Source organism: Cotesia glomerata, linkage group LG4 (assembly GCF_020080835.1).
Source record: "Cotesia glomerata isolate CgM1 linkage group LG4, MPM_Cglom_v2.3, whole genome shotgun sequence".
NCBI classification, from domain to species: domain Eukaryota; kingdom Metazoa; phylum Arthropoda; class Insecta; order Hymenoptera; family Braconidae; genus Cotesia; species Cotesia glomerata.
The window spans coordinates 7,934,197-7,958,362 of record NC_058161.1 but is presented as its reverse complement, the minus strand read 5'-3'; the positions used below and the strand labels follow the sequence as shown (position 1 = coordinate 7,958,362).

Sequence of the window (24,166 nt, the reverse complement as noted above, 5' to 3'; positions counted from 1 at the left end):
AACAGTCCTACAGGCAGGCTGATGCAGAACTTGATTTCTACGCTCAGCACGACCCCTGACATCAAGCAATATTTTGAAATTCGAATGCAACAACTTATGATGCTGCATATTTAGCATTTTATACACCAGACTCAAAATTAGAAACTCACGCCTACTTCGGAGCGTCAACCATCCAAGTCTCCTCCTGTAAGGTGTTATGTGCTCAAACCGCCGAGCTCCAAATATGAATCTGATGCAAGCATTGAACTTCCGCTGGAGCCTAAGTTGCAAAGTCCCCGAAATATTTGTAAATACAGCACTGCAATAATCAAATATAGGCAATATCAGAGCAGCAACTAGTCTTCTCCGCATTGAAGCACTTAGCACCTTACTGTTCATTTTCAATCGAGCAAGACAACTCATCGCTTGTTGGCTAGTAGATACCACTTGGTCATGCCAAGACAAAGTACTGTCTAAGAGAACACCAAGATACTTGACAGTGGAGACATAGACAACAGGCACTCCATTTACGAGCACACTAGGTGCATTCTGACAAATTGGACTGCTAACATGTTGCCGACTGCCGAAAATAGCAGCTTTTGTCTTAGCCTCATTAAGTTTGAGCCGATTGTGACGGCACCAATCTTCAATTTTCACAATCGTAGCGTTCAGCCCATCCACTGCCTGTCCAATTCCTTCCATTTTGCTAATAACATAAATCACTAGATCATCAGCATAAAATATATGCTTACAGTCTATCACAGAACCAAGCTCCGAAACAAACAGTGCATACAGCAGCGGTCCAAGCACACTCCCCTGAGGCACTCCACTAGTCAGCTCTTTCCATGACGAGACATTACCCTCATTTTTTACCGCCTGACGCCTGCACGTCAAATACGAATGAAACCACCTTAGTGCACTCTCTGAAAGGTTCAGTTCTCGTAGCTTCATCAGTAGTAGCAAATGATCAACACTATCAAATGCTTTTGTAAAGTCAAAAAACACTGCAGTAGTAATGGATGTTCGTATTTTTGAGATAGTGTACTCAAATTTTTTAATTTTTATAATAAATCAATTACAATAAAAAATAATGTTTTAAAAAATGTCCACTAATAATTTTTTTTTTAATTTTCACCAGTGGAATTTTTTCATAATAATTTATTTACTAAAAAATTTCCAATTTTAGTTATCTTCAGTGTCTTCTAAAAATTTGGTCTTTTCAAAACTGGTATGGAAAAAAAATTCATAAATAAGATTCCTAGCGTTACAAAAAAAAATGTTGACTTTTTAGTCAAAAATTAATAATCGTCAACTTAATTTCAATAAAACGTTAACAAGAAAAAAATTGTAACTGCTGTTGCAGTTACAATTTTAATTAGTATTTAATCTTTCATGCTTATTTCAATAGAAAATTATATGGACTCCTGGTGAAAACGAATATATTTTATTAAGACTTTTCGTAAAAAGTAAAATAATTAAAAAATTAATATTTATTAGGTTCTCTTTCAAATTAACTACAGTACTCATAAAATCGTTGAATTCTATTGGTTGTAACATTTTGACGCATGCTTGGAAAGTAACCGTTAACTTTTATTTTATCAACGCTCATATAATTAAGGAAATCCCAACTAATGCTATGTAATACTTAAATATGTATATCGTTTACATTAAGTATGATGATATCTAAAAGTTGTTTAAAATAAGAAACAAAAGAAATTCAAATCGATATTTTATAACCAGTATAAGTCAATTACACAATGTAATTTTTTTTTTGCTATTGTACTTCCTACTTACTGTAAGTAATAACACTTTAATAATTTCATTTTTCATATTAACGAATTTTATTTTTAAATAGAAATTTAATTTTTTTAATTTTTTATCAAAAAATAATTTATTTAATTCGGAGAAACATTTGTAGATTTTTAGATTTGAGACATGAATATGATGGCAAGTTAAAAATTAAAAAATAAATAATTATTGTGAAACAAAGATTAAAAATTTTTTTAAAAATTTAATGATTGTGATGATATGAATTTTATTATATATTTATTCATATGTTGCTTGTTATTTTTTTAAAAAAGTTATGTCCTATGTAAAATTATGTATAAATATTTTAAAAATTATACTGTAATTGTTATACGCTAAATAAAAATGAATATTATGCAATATTTTGTATGAGTCATAGTTGGTATCAGATTAAATTACTAACTTTTATTGCAGCACAGAAATAAAACATTCTTGGATAGAAAAAACGACTTCGATTTTCATTTCAATTTTCTTAAAACAAGTAAACTCTTTTTTGTGTGTGACTATTGGAAATTATTACACTTAAAATTTTATATTTTTAAAAATGAGTTTAAAATAATATCTTTAAAAATTTAAAAACTAATGAGCTTTTTTTTCAGATTCATTAATAAATTTGTTTAATATAATTTAATTATTCAAGTCCTTAATTAAAATGGATGATAAACTGCGAGAAGAATTAAAAATTTCAGAACAAACTTCTCGAAGAGACTTATGTGAGGAGTTTTTATACGAAATTTTTCAATGGGATCCACTATGGCTCGATGATAAAAAATATGAAGAGACACCTCCGCCTGTTATCGATTCAATCGAAATGATTCCGACGAAATTAATTTATTCGACTTTTGAAGAATATCGTGATGTTATGTTTCCCTTTCTGAGACACGAATTTTGGTTCGTTTTGAAAGAAGATTTTATCGAAGAAATCAAGAACAATAAGTATTGAAGCAAATTTAATTTATAATTATAATTATTCATACCAACTTTAACTAATTAATTGTTAATCTACAAATTTTCAGACATCCTAAAGCAGTAAAAGCTCATGTTAAGCAAAGTCCATATTCTTCTCGGTCAGTTAATAATGATGATTATCATAAAATAAGTGAGTTAAGTATAATAACTACAATAAAAAATTATGAGAACAATGAAAATAAATACCCCAATCGTGGAGACTTAGTTATAGTAAAGTCTCTGAATGATAAAAGACCAGTAACATTTGGATTTATATCAAACGTTGATTTAAAAGGAAGTAAGCATGTGCCAATACTTTTTTGTGTAAATTTATAAATAAAGAAATAGATATATAAATTTTTATTTGACGTTTAGAAATAAACGTTACAGTAACTTACACATTGAAGAGTAAATTCTGTTCAAGACTACAATTACCAAGCCAAGTTGAGCTTACTACTGTGACATGGGTCTCTGCCCATATAACTCTTATTGAAGCATTGTGTTATATTCCTTATGCAGAATTGATGAAACCAATTTTACAACCAGAAATTGAATACTTCAAAATTTCGTCAGTTTTAAAAACAGTAGAAACTGCAACCAAGGTATTTTTTTATAGCAAATATTATGACCCAGATTTTACTTTTTGTATTTGAGTATTTTAGTTTATTTTTTGTTAATTACTTAAAAATTAATAGAAACAATTATTGTTATTAGTGAGGCGATTATTATTTAATTATTGTATTTATTTAGTTAATAATTTTATATTATTGTTACCGAAGGTATGATTAAAATTAAGAAATTAAGCGTGTGAGAAATTATTACGAAGCCGAGCGAATTAATTGTAAAAGAAATTAAAAGACTGGGCAATTTATTCTAAGTTCCGAACAAGATTTAGTATGGGAAAGTGATGAATGGATATAAAATGAAAGAAATGACGATTATTATTTTGTAAGAAATAATTTAGGTAAGCGAAGATTTTATAAGTCCCGATAGTCCAGGAGGAATCGGCGCATGAGTACCGAAAACTATTCCACCTCAATTTTTTATGCGATTCTCTTCAAATTACCCTACTGATGATATAAATGCATGTTGCCAAGGGGCAACCCATTATACATATTGTTTAAATCGAAATTGTTTAAACAATTGCAAGGGAATTGTTATTTTTCAACCGGACAAATTTTTTGTATTCTTTATTAAAATACAATTAAAAAAGGTCCTATGGCTTTTCACGATAAAGTTAATATTTTTAGAGATATGAATTTTGAAAGGTTCGAAAAATCTTAAAGTTGGGTACTTTTGACCCATGAAAAATACATTAAAAAAAAAAATAAAATATAAATAATATTTTTTTAAATTCTTTATACAATAGTTAACAATAGCCTTAATTGCGATTTCTAAAAATTTAATTATTTATACCTGTTTTTAATTGTCAATTTCGCGCGCTCACTGAAGTATGCGTCACTTACCTATAAGTATCGCTGTCTCTCTCTGACTCATACGCTGCGTCGGTCTCTCGGTGTCCTGAATCATTATTTTTTAATTTATCTTCTAAACAATTAACTTAATCAGAATTTTTATAGAAAGCAATGTTATCAATAATAAAATTATCTACAATTTGTTCCCAACAAATTTTTTCTAAAATCAATTTTTCAAAAGTTATTTAAGGCTGAAGCCGAACATATAATTAAAATTACTTTTTTGTCATTATAACAGAAAGTACTTACATAAAATAACTCCTCCAAGCAAAGGTTATACATGTAGAAGTATGAAATAATGGAACAAGATTTAAAAACAAGTATTTATTTATCATCAATGTCATTTTTATATATTATATTCTTACAGTCTTCTGAATCACAACCACATAAAAGTATACAACTAACATTATTTTTCTACAATAACATGCTTTGGTTTTACAAGCTTTCTTACTATTGCACGGATTTTTAAGATCTGTTGGAAATGAGCTTTTGTTTATAAATAAAGGTAGCAAAGTATCATTTTCTTTTTTATATCCGAACTGAGTAAAATCTAATGTTTTATATTGAGGATTTAAAGCTTGTTTCCAAACGTATGTTTGAGCAGAAGCTCTAAGTGCATGCAAATGCAAGGAATCTGATGTGCATGGAATTTTGGGTAAATTAATATTACTACCAAAGCAACGAGAAAAAATTATTTGTCTGGCTTCATCCGCGGTCTTACCTTTTTTACCCAAAATATTAAGATATAAAGTTTCTAAGTCTTTCAACTCGTTCGTACTTAATTCTAAGCCATTGCCAAGAGGGACTAGAGCATCACGATTTTCTTGTATTTTTATCATTTCTAAAGCTTTATTTTTTTTGATCCCATAAAATGTTCAAATACCATTATATTTTATTTTTGTTGATAAAAATGCCTAAATTTCTACGATAATAACAAAAAGTAATATAAACCAATAAGAAAGTAATTTTAATTATATGTTCGGCTTCAACCTTAAATAACTTTTGAAAAATTGATTTTAGAAAAAAATTTGTTGAGAACAAATTGTAGATAATTTTATTATTGATAACATTGCTTTCTATAAAAATTCTGATTAAGTTAATTGTTTAGAAGATAAATTAAAAATAATGATTCAGGACACCGAGAGACCGACGCAGCGTATGAGTCAGAGAGAGACAGCGATACTTATAGGTAAGTGACGCATACTTGTGAGCGCAAATTGACAATTAAAAACAGGTATAAATAATTAAATTTTTAGAAATCGCAATTAAGGCTATTGTTAACTATTATAAAAAGAATTTAAAAATATTATTTATATTTTATTTTTTTTAATATATTTTTCATGGGTCAAAAGTACCCAACTTTAAGATTTTTCGAACCTTTCAAAATTCATATCTCTAAAAATATTAACTTTATCGTGAAAAGCCATAGGACCTTTTAATTGTATTTTAATAAAGAATACAAAAAAATTTGTCCGGTTGAAAATAACAATTCACTTGCAATTGTTTAAACAATTTCGATTTAAACAAATGGGCAGGGTTGCCCCTTGGCAACATGCATTTATATCATCAGTAGGGTAATTTGAAGAGAATCGCATAAAAATTGAGGTGGAATAGCTGCAATTTCACTCATGCGCCGATTCCTCCTGGACTACGAGGACAATTTAGTATGGAAAATCAACGAATGGATATATAATGAAAGAAATTGCGATTAAAATAATAAAGAATTGTGAATTTGACGAAACGAATGGATAGAGAATGAATGAAATTACGATTAAAATAATAAAGAATTGAGTTTCGAAAATAAAAACTTAGAATTTGGCGAGACGAATGGATAGAAAATGAAGGAAATTACGATTAAAATAATAAATAATTATTTTTGAATGCTAGTTCGAGGGCACCGGACAGGTGTCTAAAACGACCCTTCCGGTTCGTTACAAGAGAGTTGGGGGAAAAATGATAAACGCCAAAATTTGGCTCGATAAAGCAAGCAATTCTTTCTCGGGAGAATTACTCGGGCGAATACTCTTCACCAAGTAATTCCAGAGGATGATACTCTACCTGGAGTCTGACCAAGGCCCAGGTAAGTATCATGAACCGACCGGATGAAAGTGCTTCTCCCCGTGCCGAAGCCTTCAGCTGAGGTACGGTAGGTGATCATAAGCCGTGTAGGTGGGGGCGAAGAGGACACTCTCCATTCGCTCTCGGGGTAGAGGTTTAGGCCCAGGGGTGACGGCTAGTCTCCTGGGGAAGCGGGGAACCAGCTCTTGACAGTTAGTTCGCGATTTTGAACCGCGAATATGTGTGAAAAGAGTGTTCTAATATATTGTTTAATTTGATTATATTTGTTTATATTGTTATTAACATGATCAGGCCAATAAAGAGGTTTTCCTTTTTCTTTGATTTATTTAAAATGAAGTGTTTTGTTTATATTTTGTTATTGATAATGTAATCCCCGTTTATGACCCTGGACTCCGGCGAGCAAATTTCGAGCCGGGGACAAATTAGTTTAATTAGATACTTTATAATTTTAGAAAACGTGGACGTTACAATATTTTGCTGATTAAATAATTCCAAGTATAAAAACTGTTGCATTTTCAGGAAGTTCTCAATGAGAAACAAGCAGAAATCATGTCTAGAATAATAGAAACCGTAAAAAGGAAGTCTTTGGGAATATTTCTTATTCAAGGACCTCCCGGTTGTGGAAAATCATCGGTTATCAAAAACATTATTGCGACTATTATGAAAAATGGAAATGAAAAGAGAGTACTAGTGTGCGCACCTTCAAATAAAGCTATTGATGAATTAGTTTTAAAATTATTAGATATTCAACCTCTTCTTGAAGGTAAAAATTAAATTATGTACGTGTTAATATTATATTTTTGTGATATGAATTTATTTCATTATCATGTAGAGCAAAAAGTACCATTCAAAATTGTACGACTTGGACGAGAAGATAAAATGAATGCATCAGTTAAACGTATATATTTATCGAATTTACGATACAATGCGAGAACGGTAAATATTTTATTCTTACTTGATTTATTTAAAGTTAATACACTAGTGTTTTATAGTTTTTCATAAATAAATATTCAAAAAATAGGATAAATTTTATTACTATCCGCGTCGTAAAAACGAAAAAAGAGATGCAGCATATGAAGAATTTATACTTAAAAAAGCAAATATTATCACATGCACCCTGACATCAAGCTACACAAGTTATCGGATGAGATCAGTTTTTGGGTAAAATTTATTTTATAAAATTATTTTAACATTATTCATAAAAAAAAATAATAATAATAATACTAAGCAATAATTGAAATAATTAGCCGAAAGTTTGAAGACAAATTACCATTTTGCATCATCGACGAAGCAGCACAAGCAACCGAATTACTCACACTAGTGCCGGTAATGCTGGACATAGATAAATTGATTTTGGTGGGGGATCCTCAGCAATTACCTCCAACGGTTCTATCGCAGGTAAATTTGAATAGTAAAAATCTTATGAATTTACTTAATCTATTCAGTTACTGATTTTCACAGAAAGCAAAAGATTACGGCTATGATTCATCTCTATTCGCAAGAGCTCAAACTATATTTGATGATGAACCAGAAGAGAACCCTATTGTTATGCTAGATACTCAGTACCGAATGATGGATTCGATTTCTCAATGGCCCAATCGTTATTTTTATAAGGGTCTCATTAAAAATGCAGCTTCAGTCGCACCATTGGATTTTTGTAACTACAAATTATTGAACCATTCTTTTGTGCAAGTTGAAGATGCTCATTCTAACCCAAAAGAAGCTATACTTGTAGCTAATTTAGTTAGTAAATTGGTGGAAGAAATTAAATTAAAGTACCCGGATAGAAAAATAAGCATCGGTGTTATTACACCGTATAAAGACCAATATAAATTGATTAATAGCATAATAAATCCATGGTAAGTGATTATGATTATTAACTTAAGTAATAAAAACTTAAGTAATTAAGATTATTAACTTAAGTAATAAAAACTTAAGTAATTAAGATTATTAACTTAAGTAATAATTAAACATATATAGGTTTAATTTAAGAGAATGAGTTGTTTTTATAAATAATTGGATTTACATTTTTTAGCAAGAAAAAGACTCAACAGATGAAGCCTCAGAAAATTTTGAAAAGACCAGATCAACAAAATGATAAAAATATTATTGTCAAAGAAGAATGTGAAAATGTAGACAATGAAAATATCAACGAGAAAAATTCAGAAAATTATGTAGATGATAAAGATGTGGAGAAAGAAAAATTTTTTGAAGAAAATGAAGATAATGATAATAAATCTGTTGAATTAAATGACAATGTTGATGATCAACTCGATGAAGATTCTGAAAGTAATGAATCAGAAGATATAAAAATTTTAAATGATACAGAAAAAGTAGTTTGTGCTGACGAAAAGAGAACTGAAACGAAAAAAAATAAAAAGAGAAATCAAGACAAAAATAAATGTAAGAAAGGAAAAAAGAACAATGTTAATGATGATAAGAGCTCTGAAAAAAAAGAAGATGAAAAACCACAAAAAATTCAAGTCAATACAGTAGACAGCTTTCAGGGGTCGGAGTGTGATATTATTATTATGTCATGTGTGAGGAGTGAAGGCATCGGATTTGTTAAAGATCCGAATAGGCTCAATGTAAGTCTTACTCGTGCTAAACATTCTTTGATAATGTGTGGAAATTTTAACACTTTCAGGGTGAGTAATTATTTCAGACTTTGTTTGATTTTATAATTTGTACGCTAAAATAATAGTTAATTTTACTTTCAGCGTGATGAAATGTGGGAAAGCCTCTTAAACGATGCTCAATCTCGAGAAGTATATTTCGACTTAACGAAAGATGATGAGTTAAAATCTATTATAGAGCATGTAATTATTAATCGCACTAGCTTATGATTGTTTTCTGATTAACATTGTTATAAAAACGATAATAATTGTTATTACAATAATATTACTCTATGTACAATTTTAATAATATTTGTATCTACTTAAGTTACATTATTTGCTTGTAAAACATTAATCGCTCCAATAAATTTCATCATCATTATTTGTTCATTAAGATATAATAAAAATATTGCCAAATCTTATAAGTAGAATTATTACATATAGTAAGCCTAAACAAAAATAGAATAAAAAACTATGAAGATAATACTTAATCCGCCCTGTGAAAAAATAAATAAAAATATCAGTTTTAATATTAGGCTGTCTTCTGTATGAGAAATATATCAGGAAAATCACGAGTGGAACTCTTGGGACCTTCGCAATAACACCAATTTAAATTATATACAATTTAATTCATACTTAAGGAGCTTAAATTTTTGTTCGTTATAAAAAAAATTTTTTTTTACTCTATTTTACAATGTCATATGAAATCGAAAAACCTGAAAATTTGTTCTTGTTAGGTAAATTCTACGGCGCATGCTTTATTCAGGAGATTCTATTGTTTTTAAGCGTGAATGCTGCGATCTTCTATTATTTGACGTCATTTTATAACTCTTCAACGATACCTGATCTCGATACTACAGTCATTAGCTGTAAGAAGAAAGAGCATCAAGCTAACTAAACCTCCTCAGTGCACATTCATCATTTGAACGGAAACCAAGTAGGCTTATAATTAATATCAATCGATGCAATGGACAGTTTATATTATTAATTGCACGTAAGTAATTGTTGGATTAAATTTATAAATACATTTTTAATTTGTCTAAAAAAATTATGTATTCATTTATTTTATGAGCGCTACGAGTTTATTGTGCAGTAGAGGGTTAATGATTTCTTTTTTTTTTTTTTTTTTTTTTTTTAAAATAAGATTTTGCAGTAAAACTATCATTATGTGCCTAAACATTGAAAAAAAAAAAAAAAGAGTATTAACTCCTTATCTTTACGTATTAGATGACGTTTTTTTTAATCTAATTTTTTGAATATTAAATATTAAATATAGTGATCTAACTATCTTTAAATATATTAAATAACTTTTTTATTGCTGAATAAACTATGTTCATTTGATGTCTTCTATAATTTTAGAGGGGCAGATTTTTATGATAAGAATCTAGTAAAAATAATCTCTAATATATTGTATTTTTTAGAAACAAATATGTCTAAATATAATGTTAGTTTTTTATTAATTTTTTTTTTCTATTAAATAAGCGTAAAAATAATTTGAAAAACAAAACAACTTTTTTGCAAGCTTTTGAACATGTAAAAAATAGCTTACAAAGAGATTTTTTATTCAAAATAATTTTTACTGAGATTCTTATTTGACGATATTTTATCAGAATTTTTTTTTACAAGCTTATTTTTCTAGAAATATTTTTGAAGATTAAAAATTTGTAATAAAACAATTGAAAATTACCCACTTTGTTTTACTTCATCATAAATAATTCAATTATGAATTATAAAATAATCAATACATTCAATGCCATTCTTTATTGCTTATCTTACTTCAACTTACAATCATTTAATACTTATTCTGTTTTTCAGATACCAACAGAAAAATCGCATCTAAGTTATTCAAGAAGAGTATAAAGTTTTTAAATTTATATATCTTGCATACAAATGATCATTCATTTTTAAATTTTAAAATGGATCACAATTTTCTAAAAAACTTCAAGAGATTAAATACATCAGGAGGCGATCGTTCACATTATCGTGTAAGAGGGCGTGCATCACGTTCATCTAGAATGAAATCATCGCTTAGGTGTGTTATTACTATTAGTAAATGAAATCTAAAACCACTTTATAACTTAATACAAACAAAACAATGGTGAATTTGTTTATTTTATCGAGTCTCAATAATCATCTAAATCTTTAAATTTCAGCTCAGCTCAGAGATTTACTTCAAGAAAAAATCAATCACTTGAAAAATTACGTAATGAATTTTTCTCTACTATTTTTGAATGGGACCCTGCGTGGCTCAAAGATAAACAATTTGAAAGCACTCCACCGGATGTTGTTGATTCTTTGGAAATTACTCCTACTAAATTAACATATTCAGATTATGACGAGTATTCAAAAATTATGCTGCCTCTTTTAATTCATGAATTTTGGTTTACTTTGAGAGAAGATTTCATGGAGGTCAGAAAAAAAAAGTATGAAAAATTTAAAAGATTAATGAACGCAAAAAATAAAATTTAATAATTGCAAGTTTGGTTCTGAAACCATGAGAAAGAATTACGTATACATAAAAATTTAAAATCGATTTATTCAAAATTTTTGTGTATACTTGATGATATTTTATTTAAATTATTTGAATCAATAGATATTGTTACATTAGTTTAGTTTTAATTAATGCTTGATATTTATTAATTTACGATGATTTTAATGAATTTTTTTAGAGCGAAAAGCATTATAACTTACCGTGAGGCAGCTGTTTATAAGCGCATTTCAGTTAAAAGTGATTTTAACAACGAAATTGTTCACCTGAAATTAAAAGCTACAGTAAAATTTTCAATTAAATCGAAAATAGAAGACATATTTCCAGGTCGGGGTGATTTGGTCGAAATTCAATACCCAGGATGCAAAAGAACTCAGCTGGGGTATGTAGAAGAAGTTGACTGTAAACGTCCCAGGCGTGAATATTCGAGTAAGTTTAATTTATAGAATTATTTTTTTATCATAGTTTATACATTTATTTTATAATCAATTTCAACGAACTGTTTAGTCATTACTATGTTTGTTTTAAATTAAAGTAATTGTAAGTAACACGCACATTAAAGTATAAAACATGAATTTAGAAATATGCACTACAGTATTTTCTATTCAGTTTATGCTGTCTATTCAATATTTTAAGATTAAAACTGCACTTGCTATTAAAGTAACTGATTTTTCAGAAAAACAATATTTTAACAATGATAAAAAAATACAAAAAAACTTCACTTTTACGTTAGTTTAATTGACTCGGTATGATTGGAAAATAAATAAAAGATCAGAAAAAATGGGTTTTTTTTTCTTTTTAGTCACTGCATCTATTCTAATTAGTAGTAATTTAAAAAGTACCAAAGAAAAAAGATAATAAATTAACTTAAATTTAGAGTCTCGGAATCGTGAAATTCTGCCACTCTTCAAGCGACTTTCTCGACATTGATTTATAGCTACTTTACATTTAATTGGTGTCCGAACTGATGAACTTTAAAAAATTAAACCTTTTTCCATAGTTGCAAATTATTCATTTAATTATATAATTTGCAACCCTAAAGATTTATATAACTATCAAGACAATTGTAAAGTAATTTAACAGCCGAGACCAGTGATTGCAGTTTCAATCGGCTTAGCGAAACGAATGGAAATTTTGAAAAAACGTTTTTAGAGATAATAGATAATTTAATAAACTATTTCACCACAAAGCGGTTTTGTCAAAAATTTCATTCGCTTCGTCAAACCAATCGAAACTGCAATTGCTCTGCTGTTAGGAGTGCGACAGAGATAGTTCCGTTGAACTCCGTGAGAACAAAGCGAGAAAAAGATGGTCTCGCCTGTTAACAAATATTCTTTTCAACTAGAATAGAATATAATTTTATTTGTATCACAGGACTTAGTGTTTTACAAAACTGTTACCATTTTACAATTACAATAATTATTTTTTTGCCCTCTGGGCGGAAAGTGGCAACTTTGGTCTCATTGCGCTAAACAAAGTTGCCGCTTTCCTCCTTCCTCGGACAAAAAAATATTATACAGCCCTTGGGAAGTAAAAAAGAAAACCTCAGATCACATGTTTGTTGACCTCGGCTTCGCCTCGGCCAACAATTACATGTGATCTGAGGCTTTTCTTATTTTCCTTCCCGAGGGGTGTAATATACTAATTCTTTATTCACGGCCGAAAGCACGTACTTGCTACTTCTGTTGGGAATCAGAAAGACCGACATTTATGCTTTGGTAGGGGCGCGCATGCGCGCTGCTCTAGTGCGCTGGAAGAAACTAGTTGTGCACTGAATTGATGTACGAGGCAGCGAAAAAAAAGTATTCACCAGAGCTGACGCGGTTTATTGTGCACTCAGGCCTAACCTTAAAATTGCTTTTGTGGGTTCTTATGTCGTTGTGTGTTGAAATTTATAATCTAAAAAATTATATCGAGTGAAAAATAATAAAAATTTTTAAAAATGAATGCGTTATCATCATCAAAAGGAAATTTTAAGGAATTTCGATACGGAAGCTAATCTAATTATAAGAACAGATACGTTATCTATAAAGTCTGCAGATAAATATTTACACAGAAAGAAAGGTTCACTTGAACCAAGAAAATATTTTTCTTCCTAATTATTTTCTTGACACAAGAAATTTCACTTATTCCAACAAAATTAATTCCCTTGCTTCAAGAAATACGTGTCTTGATCCAAGACAATTTATTTAAATCAAGAAAATTTTCTTGTTTTGAGAAAATTTCTCTCTTGTTCCAAAAAATTAAGTTCTTGACAGAAGTAAATTTTCTTGTCTTGAGAAAATTTTTCTTTTGCTCCAAAAAATTAAATATCTTAATAATAAATTTTCATTAATATTTTTATTGACGAACATGTCAAATGGGAAGATCAAATAATATTGAATCATTTTTTTTCATTCATTATTAATAATTTTTATAATTTTTATAGTTCATGTACTGGTAATAGTTGTGATGAAAAAGAAAATATGCAATAATTAATTAAAAATAGTTGACAAATTACTCGAAATAATTAAAATTCTGATAAAATTAATGATTTTAATGTATTTGAGTAATCAAAAATTAATAAAAATAAGACTATTCAATTGAATTAATTTAATTTTAAAAAGTTACTATTATTTTTGTCTATTTAGATGAAGTCGATGCCCGCCCCCGACCAGCCGCACTCGCTTCGCTCGTGCCGCAAATGTCGGGCGGGCATCGACAACATACTAAGAACATTTAACTGTAACGTTAATTGATTTGTAAGTCAGCGTACTTTCGGCCGAAAATAAAGAAAAATAGTATACACCACACGGGCAGAAAGTTTGAGAGCCCTGAACTGCGCGCCATCATGGCGCACAGTGCAGGAATCTCAAACTTTCTGCCCTTGTAGTGTAATATACTATTTTAGCCGTTTTCTTTAGTACACTCTTTTTTTTTTTTTTTTTATAAGTACACACCACTCTCTATAAAACACTTCAATTTATTACAACCTCTTACTTTAGTTAAATTTAATTTGTTTTAAAATATCGCACTCTTAACAGCTTTTATAAGAAAGAATAATTTTTATACTAAACAAAATTACTAGCTTTACATTTCTGTCTAACTTTTTATTCTTTTGAACTATTAAATTTTTAAATAATGCACTAAACCATATCTTTTTGTTCAACTTTAAATATTACATAAATAAATGTTTGACCATTTCAATTTTTTAAATTTAAAAATAAATTTTTGAAAAATCTTCAATTCAATGTCACTTATTTTATTATATTAATTCGTTAAATGTCATACTTATTAATATTGAATATTCCAGGTGATCGATTCAATCGATTCAATCGATTCAATGAACCATTACCGACTTATTTAACTTATCGTGTAATTACTAAATTTCCATCACAATCGAGCATGTCGGCTACTTTTCAATTAAAAAAGATTACGTGGATTTTATCTCATTTAACGCTTCTTGATGCATTGGGCTACATTAATCAATCACCTCTCATTGAATCAATTTTAAAACCAGACGTTGCATCTTACGAATTATCATCATCAGTCTACCCTGCGTCGGTTGTGACAAATGTACGTAGGTTACATTTTTTAGTTAGAATACTCTACAGCTCTAACTAAACTATCTTTTTAGGAAAAGCTCAATTCAAAACAATTGGAAGTTATGTCCCGAGTCGTGACTACAATTGAAAGAAGAACTCCTGGAATTTGCTTATGTCAAGGCCCACCGGGTACTGGAAAATCAACGGTTATTAAAAACATTATTGCTACTACGTTAAGTCAAAAACGAATTAGTACAATATTACTTTGTGCTCCATCAAACAAAGCTATTGATGAGCTAGTCGTGAGATTATTGGAAATAAAACCACTTATGAAAGGTAAATATTGAATTATTTTATTTTTATCATGAATTAATCTAACTTTAATTTTTTAGCGCAAAATATTCCTTTTGAAGTTGTACGAGTAGGCCGGGAGGAAAAAATCCACAAAGATGTTAAATGTGTTTCCTTATCAAGGTTTAAATCTAAAGAAATAAATGTGAGTTTTTATAAAATTAAAAAAAAAAATGAGAATTTTAGTTAAAAAATTTTTAAAATGTGGCTTCACCTATTTTTATTCCATAAGAATTCAAAAAAAATTAATTATAATAAATTTCTTTAATTTTTTTTTTATGGAGAAATATTTTTGTAAATACATTTAAAATTGACATTGTTATGCATGAATTTGTTGTGCTATGGAAATCCTATGTACTTAACACACTATTGCATAACAGAGTCCAAATATAAATTATGATAATAAACTTTTTCTTACTCTTAATGAAGAAAAAAAAAATCCTAAATATTATAATTAAACAATTTTTATATTAAAAAATAATAAATTAAAGTTTATTTAAATGGGAAAAAATATATCATTAAAAAATATGATTTTTTCATAATAATCAATAGGATTCAAAAGATTACCATAAACCTAATGTCAAATATACAGAAGAGTCTCTTCTAAAATCAGCCAATATTGTTGCGTGTACTCTAACTTCCTGTTACACGAGCTACCGTATGAAAAAAGTTTTTGGGTAAAATGCTACCAATAAATTCCTTTAATTAATAATTTATTAGAACTAAAAATACATTAATATGGTAATTTTTAGTTCTGGTTTGGAAAAAATACCGATTTGTATTATTGACGAGGCAGCTCAAGCAACTGAATTACTCACATTGGTACCGTTGTTACTTAATATTGACAGATTAATTTTAGTAGGAGATCCTCAGCAATTGCCTCCAACTATCTTATCTCAGGTAACTATAAAATACTTATAATAATAAAACTACTGTAATTATGAAAATTTATTGATCTGTTTTTTATAGAAAGCAAAAGATTACGGATACGATTCTTCGCTCTTTTCTAGAGCTCAGTATTTGTTTGAAAATGAATTAAAAAACCCTATTGTCATGTTGGACACGCAGTATCGGATGATTGATGCAATTTCCCAGTGGCCAAACCGTTATTTTTATAACGGTGCCATACAGAATGGTGCTTCGATTACGCCATTGAACATTTGTAGATATAAATTATTTAACCATTCTTATTCGCAAGAAGTAAATGGTCATTCTAATCTATGTGAAGCTAAGCTTGTAGTTAAAATTGTCAGAATGTTCACCGATAAAATTAAATCAAGTAATTGCGATAAAGAAATCAGTATTGGCGTAATTACTCCTTATCAAGATCAGCGTAAACTTATTAATGTATTTCTTAGTCGACCGTAAGTAACTATCAAAGATTTTTTTTTTATCAAGAAAAAGAATAATTTATTAATCATTTTTATATTTATTAAGTAAAAGTAAAATTGGTAAAGAAAATAATGATGGTGAGATGAAAAATGATGAAGATAATAGTGATGAGGAGAACAGAGACATTGGTTGTGAAGAAATGGATAGTAAAAAAGAATCTTCTGATGATGATGATGATGAAAATGACGATGAAAATTGTGAATCAATCGCTGAAGTAGAGACTCAGAAAAAAGAAGAAAAAGTAATTGAAAAAGATGAAAAAACAGTTTTTGAAACAAAGGATGATAGTAAAGACCAGGATACTTTGGAAGAAATTGATTTTGAAAAGATTAATATACAAGAAGAAAAAGTAGAAGACTTTGAAAAAATTATTTGCGAAAAAGAAAGTGATGAAGAGAATGTTAATTGTAATGAAGAATCTAAAGAGGTAAAAACTAAGGTAAATACAAAAGATAAAGAAAATGAAGAGGAGAAAGAACAAGCTGAGGCTACTATCAAGCTGAAACAAATCCAAGTTAATACAGTCGACAGTTTTCAAGGGTCGGAATGTGATATTATTATTATGTCATGTGTAAGAAGTGAAGGCATCGGATTTGTTAAAGATCCGAATAGGCTCAATGTAAGTCTTACTCGTGCTAAACACACTCTTATAATCTGTGGAAATTTCAATGCTTTTAGAGTAAGTATTTATTTTTATTGTGTTAAATTTTATATCATCATTATGACAGTATTGATGATATGTAAAGAATTATTTTTTTTTGCTTCTGTAATTGGTAAATTTTGTCTACTTTCAGAGAAATGAAATGTGGGAAAATCTATTAGACGATGCTCAATCTCGTGGTGTTTATTTTAATGTTACAGAAGAAAATGAATTGAAAACTATTTTAAAGCACGTAATTATTGAACCCCGATAAGATTGATATTGAAATACTTGCTAAGATTTAATTTTTTGTTTTATACTGTTGTCATGATATTTAAGATAGTATTAATTCTGCTTACTTAATTATATTTTTTCTTGTTTTTCAAGTTTTAGTTCATACATTAAATGTAAATTGTATTTTAACATCTAAACACAATAAATTCACAGACATTTTTATTTTAATTTAATAATATTCATCCATGTGTATATTTATTATAGGGCTAGTCTTACTGTTCTTAGTGATAATTATTTAATTTCATATAAAAATAATGAAAATTAGAAGGAATAGTTAAATAATTTTTTTAATCCCTTGATTTAATTTAAATTAGATTAAATCAAAAGACATTTATTTTTTAAGTGATTTATCTTGTTTGAATCACTATTAGCATTTTTATGCTTAATATTAATATTAGATTAAAAATCTACTGAATTTAAAAATGATAAAATTAATTTTTATGCAACAAAATTAAAGCTCATTTTTGAGTAGTGTTAAACGTAAAGTACTTTCATATAATTTATATTTTATAAATAATTATATATTGTATATTATCAATTTTTTTCATTTGCTTCTCCAATATCTCTTATACGAGTTTTGATTAAATCTAAAACGGAACGTTCTTTAGGAGTCGTAATAATTTTACTGCTGAAAACAATAACCTTTTCAATAGCTTCTAATGCTTCTTTTGCCATTGTTTTTATGTTATTATTATTATCATTATCACCATTCGTTTTATTTACTTTAGATATTATCTTTTCTGTCATAAATTCATTGTCGCTATGATCATTTTCCGTTCGTAATACTAGAGAATTTTCTTTCGTATCTAAAAAAAAGCCATGCAATTATCGTAAATGACAATTTTCCTAAAATTTGTATAATTAGGTAATAAAAATTAAACACCTGTTTTTGTTTGCGTCTTCTTTGGTGATTTTTTTTTATTTGTTTTAGATGGCTTTTTGTTTTGGAATGGAGAACATACTTGGTCTAAATACATAAATACCATAAAACAATTTTAAGTCACGATTTTTTTTTTAAATATTTCTTTAATTTATTTATTTAATAACAATAAAAATACCTTTATTGATTTTTGTCTTCTTTAAGGATTTTTTATTTTTTATCGTAACCTGGTTGTTTACTTGAGATGCTGAAACTATTTGATTGATATTGACTATCGCAGCGCGTATATTTTCGGCCTGTGTTTTTCTTAAATCGTCGTTTTGATTTTTTGATGCGTTTTTAATTTTTTTCAGGGACGGCTCGTCCAATAAAGCTGGTAAATTTTTATAATTTGTTCTTTTGTTAGGTTTCTGCATTTTTTTATTCAGCTTGTAATTTATAACCTTTTCAGCAACAATGAGTCAGTGGCCAACTATCATGACATTTGTATATTTGTAATCATTAATCATATTTATTGTTTATGACGACGTTTTATATCAAATCACAAAATTTAATAATTCCAATCTTAAACAAAATTTTGTTGTGCTAATCATAACTATTACCTTCAAGCTAATCTTAACTATGCTTATACAGTGGAGCCTCTACAATTTTGACAACCCCTTCCAGTACTTTATGGTGGAAAATGGATGAAAATAAATTTAACAGATATTTAACAATTTTTGGAATTTTTTTTAACAAATAAATTGTGGCAAAAAAAAATTGACATATAGAAATTTTAAAAAATTAAAAATGCAATTTTTTCAAAATAATTTTTTGGAATACATTTTTTTGTTAACCCGTCAGAACTCACGTGAATTTTAGTGTCTCACTTGCACTACAGCGCCGCTCTATAAGTCGGATGTTGTTGTGTGAGCAAAATGCTTATAACGTGAGTGCTGACGGGTTAAAAAAAATTCTCTAGTGACTGCTAACTTGAATGTCATGGAAAATGGTGGAGAGTCATAGTTATAGAACAAAAAAATGATCTAGACTTCACCGTAGTTTTAGGATTTCCACTAGATCTGTCAATTCTTGTTGAAGAAGCTCGAAATGATGATCCTTTTAAAATTTTAGATGACTAAAGTATTTGAAAAATATAGATATGACACTGTAAAAAAAAATCATAGATATATGAGCTGGAGACACTTAAGTGTGTAAAAAAATTTTAGTGAAAATTTTCGATCTAATTTTCTAATTATTAAAAGTAATTCATAATACTAAAGTTAGTCGACGTTTTTAATTTTTAGATTTTTGCTTCATTTATTAAATTAAAACTAAAAAATATTTCTTTCGAATTTCACTTACAGTTTTTCAAATTTTTTACAAATTAATTTTTTTGTAAAAATTTTTTCAATAAATAAAATTCTAAAAATTTTTAAATGTCAGCTGACTTAATTTTCATAAGTAATTCAAGTGCTTTGATTTTTAACATTAGTTCATTAATGATCAAAAATGACAAAAAGTGGATGATTATTTCTCCTCAAATTTTCGATTAATTAATTAATCGCTTGTCAAGACTTTTTCATAAAGTTAAATAAATATATTATCGGTATAAACCAATAATTTTATATTAAGAAATTTTCAAACTATATGCTTCTGAAAATTTGAATAATTATATTAAATAAAATATGAGACTTGTAGTATAATTTCATATGTATAATTATTTCTATTAACATCTAAATCCATATAATTGTTCAAGTTTTTTTTATTACATTACACAACATATTACTTTCAGGATAATCGAATTCTATGTAATAATAAATGTAGCTATTTTATAATTATAATTATAATAATTTTTAAAGGTAATTAAACTCATTATAATTTAACTTAAAAGATAAGAAAATTCATTAATTATTAACACTGTCAAATATTTTTGTGTGTTGAAACTTAACTATAATTATTAAGATTATTTTTTTCCAGTAAATTTAGAATTTATGGATATAGAATATTAGCTACTTAATAATTAGTATTAATTATTTATATCAAATGAAGAAAAAATTCGAATAAGTGGAAAGTTACGTAAAATTATGCCTAAGAAAATTAAAATAAGTTGATGCCTAAAGATGTATTACTGAAAGGGGTGGTTGATTCACCATTAGATCTGTGTACTCTTCTGTAATTAGCCCTGTAAAGAACAGTGTCTGGTGTTACAGGTGTATTCATACTTCTAGGAGTGTTCATATTGGTTGATGGAGAATAAGTATCACATGGAGAAACTGTGCCGTAAGGGTTACTTGGGTTAACAAATGCAACTTTCCTGCCGAATCTTAAAAAATTTTTTTTTAATAAATTACTACAATATTATAAATTTTAAATAAAATAATACGTACGGATATTTAGGACGTTGATTCTGCTTAATATGAGCTAAATTATTTGAAACAGCATTGTATTGTCGAAAAAAATTTTCAGATTGAATGTATCTACCATCAGACGAAGCAGAGTTAGTAGGTTGTTGATAATAGTTTTGTTGAGTTGCTAATAATTCATTGATAGAAGTTGCGAGTTTTTGTTTCATTTGTTGAATTTTTAAAATTGTTTTACGTTGCTCCCAGAACATACGTTTTAGTGTGTTATATTTTTCGGCCTAATTTATAAAAAAATAAAAATAATCAATATATATGACAGTAATAATTTCCTTGATTTATCAATTATTTAATTATCATTATCATTACTTGTTGTTCTAAAAGCTTGTCCGTTATCATCATCTGATTAAATTTAAAATTAGCAGCGTTAGCCATAGTCTGCAAAAATTCATGACGTGGGGTGAATAAATAAGCAATTGCTGGTGGTAAAGGTTCAGTTAATTCCACAGTCTGAATATCTGGTGTTTGGCACCATTGACATGTACTCGTTCCTTAAAAAATAAACATATTTATAAAATTATTTGTTTCTAGAAAATGAACATAGCCCATAAATTTACCTGTACTTATACATTGATGACAGAAGATATGGCCGCATTGTGTTAAATAAAAAGGTCGGTTGCCCGATCTCTTATTATAATAACATTTATTGCAAATAATATGATTAATAAAGGACATAATGAATTTTTTTTAATTTTAGTTGATTTTAACTATCGATCGGTTGAGTATCTTGATGCTTATAGATTAGAGAGTGCGTTAGCGAATTTTTTATACTAACATTAAAAAAAAATATAGACAAAAAATAATAATTCAAAGGTGGTGGCGCACATGTAGATAGTTCAAAAAATTTTGGCGCTTAGTATTTTGGTTAAAAAAATTTTACAATTTTTTATACGGACACTTTCTTACTACTGTATTCAAAAGTTACCGCTCGTCAAGATTGATTGTCGATAAGACAGTAAATAAATATAAAAAAATTAACGTACAATTTTTTTTTTAATGTATGTATATCAGATATAAATAACAAAATTATTTTAATTTTAAATTCAAAGACTCATTTTTCTCATGATAAAAAATCAAGCAATTTTACAACAAATAACTTACATTAAAAATAGTATTTTAAGATGCGTACCTTAAATCATAATTTTAAATTAATCCCAGAAACTTTAATTATTAAAAAATATAAAAATTTCTTGACGTCTTGTATCTTCAGATCATTTTTATCTTTACACTTTTAGGAGTTTTGCCTCTGCTGTTCATCTATCAAAATAAAAGTTTATTAAAACAACAATAATAACTTAATTTTATTAAATTATTTGAATGTAATACCTTTGACTTATTGTTGTAATTCGATTTAAGAAGCTGTTTGATTACTTGAAAATTTTTTCTTTTTTTTCTAAACATAATCTTAAACAGTATCGAGTTCATATTTTTTAACATCGATTACAAATTCACTCAGATGCTGGATCATGTATTTAATTTCTATTCATCTGTTTTTAAAATTAAATTTACCCTTGAAATTTTTCTTAGTTGGAATTTTCTTATCTATGATCTCCATTCTTTTTCTGTAAAAAAAAATTTAACATTAAAAATTTTACCTGTAGAAATTTTCATTACAATGTTTATAACCTTATAAAGTTTGTTTTTTGCACTTTATTAAATTACTACTTATGTTTTATACTGAGAAACAAATTGTGTAAGTAAAAAATGAAATTTAATTGACTTTTTACAATATTTGTGCATTATCACAAATTATTTTAAGTTAAAAAAATTTTATTTTACAAATCACTTGAGTACGTATGTAAATGGAGACTGTACTTATAGTACACATATAAACAACAAAAACAAAACACACATGTAAACATATATTTATAAGTACAGTAAAAGTTACTACAAAAGCAATAGAGAGACAACCTGCGAAAATTTATTAAGATTTAGATATTTTACTATATAAAATAGTTTTTTATAGTGAAATTTATTCTCCACGCATATATCTACATGTGCTTAAGTTATATAGACGGTGTTTCATATTTTCAAGAAACGAACGTTAACCTAAAACAAAGTTGACTAAAATAATTTTCATTTGCGCTCTTTATTGATAAAAACGCAAATCAAAAATTAGAGTGATATAAATTACGGTCTAATTTTTGTTTTACTTGAATTGAAAAATTTACCAAATAAAAATGGTAAAAATCGGATTAAAATTTAAAGCATCTCTAGAAAACATTCAAGAGTTAAATTCAAAAGATGAAAACTTTCGGTGGTATCTGAAATTTTCTTGCTCCGGATGCTCAGAAGAAACAGACAAATGGAACTATTTATCTTTAAACGAAGTTGTTGATAGTTATCACGGTGCTGTTAGTCATTTCGTATGCAAATGTAAATCCTGCAAACGCACTAATACCGTCACAATTATTGAAGACTCATTGAAAGCCTACACTGCTGAGGATGAAGGAACGTTCAAAACCATTGCTGTATTCGACTGTCGAGGATTGAACCCCATTGATTTCAAATCTGGTGAAGGATGGGTAGTCAAGGCTGTCAACAATGGAACGGAGTTCGAGAATGTTGATTTGAACGAAGGCAGCTGGTCTGAGTACTGTGAGATCATCAAGCAACCAGTCAGTGTCGATGACATTGAACATTCATTTGAAAAAATTAAGTAAATTTTTCGTAACTATTAAAAATTGTTTTTTATTGAATATTATTACTATTATTAAATACTTGAAGCATTTATTAATCTTAAATACTTTTGATAGATACCAAGGATTAAATAATAAATGTTAAAGAATTGTTATCAATTATCAACAACGACATAATATAATTTATTAATAATCATATACAAAAAAACCATTCATTATTTTATGATAAATTGTTCGAGACAGATCAAACTTATTGTTTATGATTGTAACAATAGTCTTTGATAAATTTATCTCATTAGTTTATAAATTACTTTTTTCTACCCTGCACTGTCCGCCTGATGACTAAAGACAAGTCCGAGCAGGGGAATACTTGAAAAACCAATTTTTTTTTTTTTTTTTTTTTTTTATAATTATTATTTTTTGTTTGAATTTGGTGAATTTTGAAATGGTAATGTTATTTGGAATGTATTAAAAGCAGCCAACAATAAATTTTTTTGGTAACTATTTTTTTTTAGTGTACCATTTAATTATCAATGATAATAAAATTAATTAAGAGTATTCTTAAAAAATACTAATAGTTATATACATCGGGCAATTTAAAATAAATTATAATTGTAAGTAACGCAGCTTTGCAGTTCTACTATTTTTTCAACG

The 24,166-nt window shown here is 27.7% G+C and overlaps 7 protein-coding genes across 9 annotated transcripts; 5 read left to right on the top strand and 2 right to left on the bottom strand.

Moving 5' to 3' along the window:
* The first annotated feature begins 1,636 nt into the window (after positions 1 to 1,636).
* Positions 1,637 to 9,284, top strand: LOC123264187 (probable helicase senataxin). Of its 2 annotated transcripts, none has more exons than XM_044727350.1 (11): positions 1,637 to 1,774; positions 2,385 to 2,721; positions 2,802 to 3,031; positions 3,124 to 3,335; positions 6,807 to 7,050; positions 7,120 to 7,223; positions 7,309 to 7,448; positions 7,535 to 7,685; positions 7,749 to 8,146; positions 8,323 to 8,935; positions 9,008 to 9,284. In XM_044727350.1, the coding sequence occupies exons 2-11, from the start codon at positions 2,438 to 2,440 to the stop codon at positions 9,131 to 9,133; spliced, it is 2,502 nt and encodes an 833-aa protein (XP_044583285.1). In that variant the 5' UTR covers positions 1,637 to 1,774; positions 2,385 to 2,437; the 3' UTR covers positions 9,134 to 9,284. The 2 variants fall into 2 exon arrangements, with proteins under 2 accessions (XP_044583285.1, XP_044583284.1); XM_044727349.1 differs by having other exon boundaries at positions 1,639 to 1,774; positions 3,109 to 3,335.
* Positions 9,285 to 9,472: 188 nt separating this feature from the next.
* On the top strand, positions 9,473 to 17,759 carry LOC123264190 (nucleolin-like). Its single transcript, XM_044727355.1, has 3 exons — positions 9,473 to 9,477; positions 16,703 to 17,336; positions 17,452 to 17,759. Exons 2-3 carry the CDS (start codon positions 16,740 to 16,742, stop codon positions 17,569 to 17,571), a joined length of 717 nt encoding a protein of 238 aa, XP_044583290.1. The 5' UTR covers positions 9,473 to 9,477; positions 16,703 to 16,739; the 3' UTR covers positions 17,572 to 17,759.
* LOC123264194 lies at positions 10,791 to 11,373 on the top strand. Its single transcript, XM_044727360.1, has 2 exons — positions 10,791 to 10,934; positions 11,056 to 11,373. The coding sequence occupies exons 1-2, from the start codon at positions 10,819 to 10,821 to the stop codon at positions 11,369 to 11,371; spliced, it is 432 nt and encodes a 143-aa protein (XP_044583295.1). The 5' UTR covers positions 10,791 to 10,818; the 3' UTR covers positions 11,372 to 11,373.
* LOC123264192 (probable helicase MAGATAMA 3) lies at positions 15,831 to 16,635 on the top strand. Its single transcript, XM_044727357.1, has 3 exons — positions 15,831 to 15,942; positions 16,018 to 16,165; positions 16,235 to 16,635. Exons 1-3 carry the CDS (start codon positions 15,926 to 15,928, stop codon positions 16,631 to 16,633), a joined length of 564 nt encoding a protein of 187 aa, XP_044583292.1. The 5' UTR covers positions 15,831 to 15,925; the 3' UTR covers positions 16,634 to 16,635.
* A 315-nt stretch (positions 17,760 to 18,074) lies between the features above and the next one.
* On the bottom strand, positions 18,075 to 19,203 carry LOC123264191 (translation initiation factor IF-2-like). The gene is made up of 4 exons (XM_044727356.1): positions 19,074 to 19,203; positions 18,650 to 18,943; positions 18,475 to 18,558; positions 18,075 to 18,397 (listed from the first exon to the last, which is right to left on the bottom strand). Exons 2-4 carry the CDS (start codon positions 18,885 to 18,887, stop codon positions 18,126 to 18,128), a joined length of 594 nt encoding a protein of 197 aa, XP_044583291.1. The 5' UTR covers positions 18,888 to 18,943; positions 19,074 to 19,203; the 3' UTR covers positions 18,075 to 18,125.
* Positions 19,204 to 20,383: 1,180 nt separating this feature from the next.
* On the bottom strand, positions 20,384 to 22,663 carry LOC123264189 (probable E3 SUMO-protein ligase RNF212). 2 transcript variants are annotated; one of them, XM_044727354.1, is made up of 6 exons: positions 22,500 to 22,663; positions 22,200 to 22,435; positions 22,003 to 22,130; positions 21,183 to 21,251; positions 20,841 to 21,094; positions 20,384 to 20,776 (listed from the first exon to the last, which is right to left on the bottom strand). In XM_044727354.1, exons 4-6 carry the CDS (start codon positions 21,246 to 21,248, stop codon positions 20,551 to 20,553), a joined length of 546 nt encoding a protein of 181 aa, XP_044583289.1. In that variant the 5' UTR covers positions 21,249 to 21,251; positions 22,003 to 22,130; positions 22,200 to 22,435; positions 22,500 to 22,663; the 3' UTR covers positions 20,384 to 20,550. The 2 variants fall into 2 exon arrangements, with proteins under 2 accessions (XP_044583289.1, XP_044583288.1); XM_044727353.1 differs by lacking the exons at positions 22,003 to 22,130; positions 22,200 to 22,435; positions 22,500 to 22,663 and adding an exon at positions 21,431 to 21,880 and having other exon boundaries at positions 21,183 to 21,364.
* LOC123264193 (CXXC motif containing zinc binding protein) lies at positions 22,656 to 24,016 on the top strand. The gene is made up of 2 exons (XM_044727358.1): positions 22,656 to 23,532; positions 23,630 to 24,016. The coding sequence occupies exons 1-2, from the start codon at positions 23,054 to 23,056 to the stop codon at positions 23,655 to 23,657; spliced, it is 507 nt and encodes a 168-aa protein (XP_044583293.1). The 5' UTR covers positions 22,656 to 23,053; the 3' UTR covers positions 23,658 to 24,016.
* The last annotated feature ends 150 nt before the right edge of the window (positions 24,017 to 24,166 follow it).

What these genes read in the sequence shown, in the direction of transcription:
- LOC123264187 (XM_044727349.1), top strand. Translation starts at nt 2,438, where the DNA reads ATGGATGATAAACTGCGAGAAGAATTAAAAATTTCAGAACAAACTTCT. An exon ending in TACGATACAATGCGAGAACG is followed by an intron (nt 7,224 to 7,308) that starts GTAAATATTTTA and finishes TTCAAAAAATAG; the next exon opens with GATAAATTTTATTACTATCC. An exon ending in CGGATGAGATCAGTTTTTGG is followed by an intron (nt 7,449 to 7,534) that starts GTAAAATTTATT and finishes TGAAATAATTAG; the next exon opens with CCGAAAGTTTGAAGACAAAT.
- LOC123264194 (XM_044727360.1), top strand. Translation starts at nt 10,819, where the DNA reads ATGGATCACAATTTTCTAAAAAACTTCAAGAGATTAAATACATCAGGA. An exon ending in AGAATGAAATCATCGCTTAG is followed by an intron (nt 10,935 to 11,055) that starts GTGTGTTATTAC and finishes TTTAAATTTCAG; the next exon opens with CTCAGCTCAGAGATTTACTT.
- LOC123264192 (XM_044727357.1), top strand. An exon ending in CTCCAACTATCTTATCTCAG is followed by an intron (nt 16,166 to 16,234) that starts GTAACTATAAAA and finishes TGTTTTTTATAG; the next exon opens with AAAGCAAAAGATTACGGATA.
- LOC123264190 (XM_044727355.1), top strand. Translation starts at nt 16,740, where the DNA reads ATGAAAAATGATGAAGATAATAGTGATGAGGAGAACAGAGACATTGGT. An exon ending in GAAATTTCAATGCTTTTAGA is followed by an intron (nt 17,337 to 17,451) that starts GTAAGTATTTAT and finishes GTCTACTTTCAG; the next exon opens with AGAAATGAAATGTGGGAAAA.
- LOC123264191 (XM_044727356.1), bottom strand. Translation starts at nt 18,887, where the DNA reads ATGCAGAAACCTAACAAAAGAACAAATTATAAAAATTTACCAGCTTTA. An exon ending in GAAGACAAAAATCAATAAAG is followed by an intron (nt 18,559 to 18,649) that starts GTATTTTTATTG and finishes TTATGTATTTAG; the next exon opens with ACCAAGTATGTTCTCCATTC. An exon ending in GAAGACGCAAACAAAAACAG is followed by an intron (nt 18,398 to 18,474) that starts GTGTTTAATTTT and finishes GCTTTTTTTTAG; the next exon opens with ATACGAAAGAAAATTCTCTA.
- LOC123264189 (XM_044727353.1), bottom strand. Translation starts at nt 21,548, where the DNA reads ATGTCCTTTATTAATCATATTATTTGCAATAAATGTTATTATAATAAG. An exon ending in TCATCAATGTATAAGTACAG is followed by an intron (nt 21,365 to 21,430) that starts GTAAATTTATGG and finishes TTATTTTTTAAG; the next exon opens with GAACGAGTACATGTCAATGG. An exon ending in ACAAGCTTTTAGAACAACAA is followed by an intron (nt 21,095 to 21,182) that starts GTAATGATAATG and finishes TTTATAAATTAG; the next exon opens with GCCGAAAAATATAACACACT.
- LOC123264193 (XM_044727358.1), top strand. Translation starts at nt 23,054, where the DNA reads ATGGTAAAAATCGGATTAAAATTTAAAGCATCTCTAGAAAACATTCAA. An exon ending in CATTCATTTGAAAAAATTAA is followed by an intron (nt 23,533 to 23,629) that starts GTAAATTTTTCG and finishes TACTTTTGATAG; the next exon opens with ATACCAAGGATTAAATAATA.